This window comes from Chanos chanos, chromosome 6 (assembly GCF_902362185.1).
Source record: "Chanos chanos chromosome 6, fChaCha1.1, whole genome shotgun sequence".
Classification (NCBI taxonomy): Eukaryota; Metazoa; Chordata; class Actinopteri; order Gonorynchiformes; family Chanidae; genus Chanos; species Chanos chanos.
This window is the reverse complement of record NC_044500.1, coordinates 20635003-20641742: the sequence shown is the minus strand read 5'-3', so window position 1 is coordinate 20641742 and position 6740 is coordinate 20635003. Positions and strand designations below refer to the sequence as shown.

General features: G+C 41.1%; 1 protein-coding gene across 1 annotated transcript; it reads left to right on the top strand.

Annotated features, from left to right (window-relative positions):
• LOC115814584 (synaptosomal-associated protein 25) lies at nucleotides 1-6740 on the top strand. The gene is made up of 7 exons (XM_030777478.1): nucleotides 1-72; nucleotides 1460-1501; nucleotides 2558-2606; nucleotides 4084-4201; nucleotides 5828-5965; nucleotides 6210-6354; nucleotides 6675-6740. Exons 1-7 carry the CDS (start codon nucleotides 1-3, stop codon nucleotides 6738-6740), a joined length of 630 nt encoding a protein of 209 aa, XP_030633338.1.

Genomic DNA, 6740 nt, shown 5'->3' with positions numbered 1-6740 from the left:
ATGGCAGCCGACTCAGCCGTGAGGTCAGAGGTAGAGGAGCTGCAGAGGAGAGCCAATCAGGTGACAGATGAGGTAATGTCAAAGGTGCACACTTGTCATTTGCCATTCAAAGAAAAAAAAGTAAAAGAAAAACTTTCAGTAAAACTTTCAACATGTTGACTTCTGTTGCACTGTGTTCTTTGCTTGGGGGCTATTTTTTTTTTTTGTTTTGTTTTGTTTTTGGTTCTGTGAGATCAGCCGTAGTGCTTCATAATGAAATGCTGATTATCACCATCTCTATGTTTAACATGAATGTTCTGTACAGTAAGTGAGCACACATAGTAGGCTTATTTTAAGCCGTATGTAAACAGTCATCTATTATAATGAGGGGATTATTTGTCTGTCTGACACTGTAGTGTTTAGTTTAGTTGTCTAGCAACAATGACATCATCTCAGTGCTCTGCTTGCTCTCCCATTGGGCAAAGGTTACTACAGGTCAGTATATCCCCCCCAGTGACACCTTAGCAGGGGGAGCTGGGTTTGCACATGCTCAGTTTTGGAGAGGTAAAGGCTAAGATGTGACGGGTGTAAATCTGACATTTCACCAGGTTAATTGGCGAGATGTCATAATGGTTTTTGCGTATGACAGGCGAATCAGCAGCTGTAACTCAAACAGGAGAACACTCAAAACTATCACCAGTTTGTGTTTGTTACCATATGATTTTTCATTTTTATGTCATTTTTCTGGACAATGTGCTTTACTCATCATAAATATATATTCCAAATCAACCCATGTCATGTCATGGTAGCCCTAGCTAGGTAGGCCTAGCTGTTTTATGTTAGCATCAACAAACTCACATGACTCAACAGCATGGTTCAGGGATTTAGTTCATGTTGCACTGAGAAGATACAGATGGTTAATACCAGTTATAGATAATATAGAACAATCAGAGGAAAGCCAATTAAAAGTTGTTAGAGACATTACAGAGGATCTGAGACAAAGCCATTTTGCCTCAGAATGTGCAGGTTATAACTCTGAACTTCCACAGCATGTGAAGTCATGGTAAATGTACATCAGTGCAAATCAGCTTTGGACTGCCAAACTGGATAACGCTTTCAGCTTTTTCTTGAAGAGCTGGTTTGGCTATTGTTTACACGACAAATTTGTAACTGTCAGTTTGGGTGTGATCTGTTTGAGAAACTGTGAGGGCATATATTCTGTGGAGAGGTGAAGGTTGACCGATGGTAGTTTTACAGATATCAAGGTTATGTTGTCTTAATTCTTGTGTATGACAGAAAAATCCAGACAAGCTCTCTGACATCTCTAGAGTTATCAGTGTTTCTCTAAGGTAACTGTGGACTGTGCGTGGTGGCAGAACTCGAACCCTACACACTTACACACACTGCTTGACAAGTGGATTTCCCCAGTGAATCTCATGGTTTTGTTTTGATTCTGCTTTTCTCTTGTGATTCTCTACAGTCTCTGGAGCTCACCAGGAACATGAGGCTTCTGCTGGAGGAGGTGAGAGACCAAGCCGTCACTCCACCAAATTACTGTAAACACTATAAAATGTCTCCATAATCATCACTTGGGTGAAGCTATTTCATACTTAGATGTGTCTGACTGAGGGTCACATTTAAGCAGTAGATGATTTTTTGTTTTTTAACGGGGGGATGGCCCAATGTTCAACGGGGCAGATGGCCCAGTGGTCACTGACACTACTCCATAGAGTATACAGGGGGATGGCAGGTTAACAAGGGGGATGCATTTTGGTCATTTTGCTAACAAGGGGAATGGCATCCCCCCCTCATACCCCTACAAATCGCCTACTGCGTTTAAGGCAGTTGTGGAGGAGTTCAAACACCCGGTCCAGACCTCTGTCAGTTCTGTCCGTCTTTGGTCTGGACCTCACTGATTGGTTAAGGAGTTTGTAAACCACCTGAGGCTTTCCTCACTGGATGTCCAGGGTTAATTAGAAAGCAAGAAAACAATGGATTCATAGCCATAGAGGACCAAAGCTGAAATAACTTGACACATAACAGACTGGACTATTCAACAATAGTTCATGACAGTGAAATAGTGGCCAGTGCATTTTAGTGCCCTCCTCAGCTCACAAGAACTAAATAAAGGCACAGATTGGTACCACTGCTTTGTTTCTTTTAAAATAGATTACATCTGTAGCCTGCTGTTGTCTCTTACACACACACACACGCACACATACACACCAAGCACAATATTAATCAGATATGGTCTCCTACTGCGTTGAATTGCTGTAGCTACTTAATTATTTTTTGACATTGTAATATTATGGCAATCAAGGAGACAAACAATAGAGGTTCAGCCAGTTGCTGGTTTTAATACGCTTAATGTTTGAGTTTGTAACAATGTTATTGTTGGTGGAAGTAAGACGGTCATCACTTTACCAAGGTGTCATCTGTCATCTGTAAACATCAAACATAAAGTTGTTGATGAACTGGCACTTGAGATGAATAAATGTGTTTATTGATTTATTCTTTATATGTTTATTTTTTGTATGTTGTCTCTTTGTGATGGTAAAATCTTGTTTTATGTCAACAGAGTAAAGATGCAGGCATTCGAACACTGGTCATGCTGGATGAACAAGGAGGTAATTGTGGAAAATTAATACTGGTGTCAGAATGAGTGTCATTTCCATTGTGTAAAAACAGCGCAACTCTCCTCTCTGCCAGCGTGAATGGAGAAAAATCCAAATGTGTGGGGGGTTTTTTTAGTGATCTCATGTTCACAGTCTCTCAGGAAATGAAAGATGATGAATAATGAAATTATATTATCTCTGACTGATTTTTCATTTTTCATTTCTGTCAATGTTATCTGAAAAATGTGTCCTGTTCGGTTTTATTGAGGTCTTTTTAACACACACAAACACACACACACACACACACACACACACACACACAAACAACTGAAAATGACACAAGGTTTAGTAATCTAGTTTCTCAGTCAGATTTGTTTTGGTTCAACTTCACACCAGTTTCAGTCGCAGAGGGATACGAGCCATAGTCACTCTTTCTGAAGTGGTCATAAATGGATGGATGAATGGATGGATGGGTGAACGGATGCAGTGTTTTATTGATCCCAGAATGAAACTGTCTGGTTACAGCAAACAACAAATGACAAATAACAAATGAGCGGTACCAACTCTAGAAGATACTAGAAAAGTAAATAAACATCATATTTAGACCAAATTAAATCATACTATACATCCAACACTCAGAGGTCAGCAAACATTTGCTGATATTTGTATGTCTTTACGAGCACTTTACATCTCACATTTACACAGTTTGCAAAACAATTGCTTCTTGGGATCTTTTTATTTGTGATGTTGGCATTATGGTAGTTCGGCAGTGACTCACCTGAAAATTCACCCATAGTGACTCACAGAAAGAGCTGGTCTATGTAAGCCCTGACACAGAATGATCACCTCTGGAAACCCCCATCAAGCATCATTAGAGTCGTCTCAAAGCAGCGAGTTTTGCCGTCTCCTCTCCTAACAGCCCAACTGACCTCACATGGTTTTACCTTGTGGTTGTATTTACTGAAAACTGCACCAAAAAAAAGACCCCAATCCTACTCTAGTCCGCAGTACTTCAAAAAAACAATCTTCTAGAACGAAAAAAAAAACACCCCTATTTTGATCCTGGATTTCCCATTACAAGAGCAAGGACAGTGGAGTCATGCACAGGGTGTTCATTCCATTACACCATAATACAAACCATCAGTACATGACCTGTTATTTTACATCTTCATCACATCAATTAAATGTCATCAAAGTCAAGCGAAATGATGCAGTACTGATATGGCTTTTAACTGAGCTTTACTGAGAAAATTTTAAGGCTTTTTGAATTTAATTTTAAATGTATATTTTAATTGGAGTGTTTATTCTAAGGATACCTCATCTATCCTTACATTCTTTATGTATGTATGTGTGTGTGTGTGTGTATATACATACACACACAGACATATATATATAAACGTATGTGTATCAGTGCATGTGTGTATCCACTAAGTTGACTCCCCATGCCATATACACACTCTTCCCCTGCTTTTGGCCCTTGACTGGGCAGAGCAACTGGATCGTATTGAAGAGGGGATGGAGCAGATCAGCCAGGACATGAAGGAGGCAGAGAAAAACCTCACCGACATGGCCAAGTGCTGTGGACTCTGTGTCTGGCCATGCACCAAGTAGGTCTCCCTGCCCTGGGGCCTCAGGTTCCCATCATCCTCCTCCGGCCCCGCCCGAGGCTTTGCTGAGTTTTTGCCTCTACCTCCTGGTTCTCCCCTGAGACCATGCACCATTTTCTCTTGCCTTTCATTGGTTTTCATTTTGTTTGTGTGAGTAGAGGTGCGGTACTCCCTACTTTAAATGGCAAGATGTCCACTCGATGCCTATGGAGACAATATTTGGAGAAAAATAAAGACTCAAGTAGACCTCTACTCACCTTAGATTATTTTTTCCTTGGACGTGTGTGCACCGTTTTGATGTGTGATGTGTATATTTCATTTGATATCATCTGATGTTTTTCTTTATTTTGGAGATATCGTTATGTTTTGTACTTGCCCAGTTTTGAGTAGCTGCTGTAGAAAAGTTGCTTGTTGTGCAGTACAGCTTTTTTTTCTTTTTCTTTTTTTTGCAAAACACAAAAAACTGTAACATATTTCAACTTCATATACCCACCCCCACACACCCCCCACACCCCTGCCCCTTTACTCCCCCCCCCCCACACCCACCCATCCCATTCCTTGGCCTGACTTCCTGTTGTCCAGAGCAGTTGGAGCGGATTGAGGAAGGTCTTGACCAGATAAACCAGGACATGAGGGAGGCTGAAAAGAACCTCACAGACCTGGGCAAATGCTGCGGCCTGTGCTCCTGTGAAAAGTATGTGGGGGAAGGTTCCAGAACCTTGGCTACGCGCATGTCTGTGCCTTGCATGAAAACAAAGCTTGCCTTTACACTCTTTCTCAGCTTCAGCTCGCTCTCAGGGTCCGCTCCCTGACCGCACCAAACCCTGTCTCAACGCTCAAGTTATCTAAGGGGAGGCATATTACGATGCAGGATCACTGAATTAGCTGGATGAACAGAGTAGATATTGTTTAATGCACAGCATGTGTTTTTCTGTAAGAATCCTTGTAAACAAATTCAGCATTATTCAGTCATAATTTTAACTTTCTTTCACGTAAGGTCAATCTGAAGTAATTTTGTGTCATTTTGATGCATTACCATCTATGTTAGCTGTCCAGCTAATTCATGAATCCTTCTGTGACATACTCCCTGTGACAAACATATCTGTGAGTGTGAGGATCTGATTGCCTACCAAACAATCATGGTGACCTCAGTATCTATGCAGATCAGATATAATATCAGATACTTTTACCTGTTGAAGAAAACAATAGGAATATGAATATTGTCCCAAATGGGAGAAGCAAGTTTATGTGATTTATGGGAAAAAAATACAAATTAACGTCTCCCAGCTCTGCCACCCATGGCCCACTGAATAGCAGATTGTTCATGTAGCCCTGACACTACAACACTTAGATCATCATAGGTTTGATGACTAGAGGTTAATTCTGGTGTGTTGATGCTGGGCCACAAGAGAACTGCGGAAATTAATCAGTGGGACTGAAGTTGAGAGACCCTGACTTTAGATACTTTAAAGTTTGTGAAAGAAACAAACATTTATCTGTCAGTCCAATCTAGATGTTTATATCCATCTTAAATCAGCTTCCAAAGGAGACTGAAAAGTAGTCCCGGCTAAAAAGACAGACATGGTATCTCTTTCATCCTCTGTTGCCTTATTGTAACCCACTCAGGTTGAAGGACTTTGAGGCAAGTGGAGCCTATAAGAAGGTGTGGGGCAGTAACCAAGATGGCGTGGTGTCCAGTCAGCCCTCCTCTCGTGTGGTTGACGAGCGGGAGAGGATGACCATGAGCGGGGGCTACATCCGAAGGTTGGAAATGCTCACTGGCCAATCAGAAACATCCAATCCTTGACAAATCTGCATAACTGTTACCCCATGTCCATTATGGTTGTTCTTAAAAAAGTTTCATTTGACCTCAAAGACACTTGTCTATTTTCATCTCTATTGACTCCTCCACAGGCAAATTTCTTAATGCTGTTTTCACTCACTTTTTGGATTCATTCTTGTCCTTTGTGTGTGTGTGTGTGTGTGTGTGTGTGTGTCCACTGGTCAGAGTGACGAATGATGCTCGGGAGGACGAAATGGAGGAGAACCTGACCCAGGTGGACAGTATCCTAGGCAACCTGCGGAGCATGGCTTTGGACATGGGAAATGAAATTGACACACAGAACATCCAGATTGACCGCATTCAGGGCAAGGTCAGTGTTTTTAAGCAGACTTTCTCAAATCCAGACCCAGTGACTACAGTTTGTTTTTGATCAAATCCAAAATTAAGAAAGATCATTCAATTCATTCACTAATTAAAGTCCCCAATCTTTTGGATAGTTGAGCCAGTTTGCATGTAAAGAAGCGCAGTCCTTAAGAATAGAAACCTAGCAGTACTGTTTTAGGTGGAGGAAAGTCACTATAAAGGTCACTGTAGGAAGGTCACTTTGTAGGTCACTATAAAATCTGTTTTATGATGTGCCATCCCAGAGTTTGAAATGTTATTAACACATATTTCCCTATATTTTTACAGGCTATTGTCAACGAGTCCCGCATCATTGAGGCCAATCAGAAAGCCCACAAACTGATAGCAAGATAA

What these genes read in the sequence shown, in the direction of transcription:
- LOC115814584 (XM_030777478.1), top strand. Translation starts at nt 1, where the DNA reads ATGGCAGCCGACTCAGCCGTGAGGTCAGAGGTAGAGGAGCTGCAGAGG. An exon ending in TGTGTCTGGCCATGCACCAA is followed by an intron (nt 4,202 to 5,827) that starts GTAGGTCTCCCT and finishes TAACCCACTCAG; the next exon opens with GTTGAAGGACTTTGAGGCAA. An exon ending in AGCGGGGGCTACATCCGAAG is followed by an intron (nt 5,966 to 6,209) that starts GTTGGAAATGCT and finishes TCCACTGGTCAG; the next exon opens with AGTGACGAATGATGCTCGGG.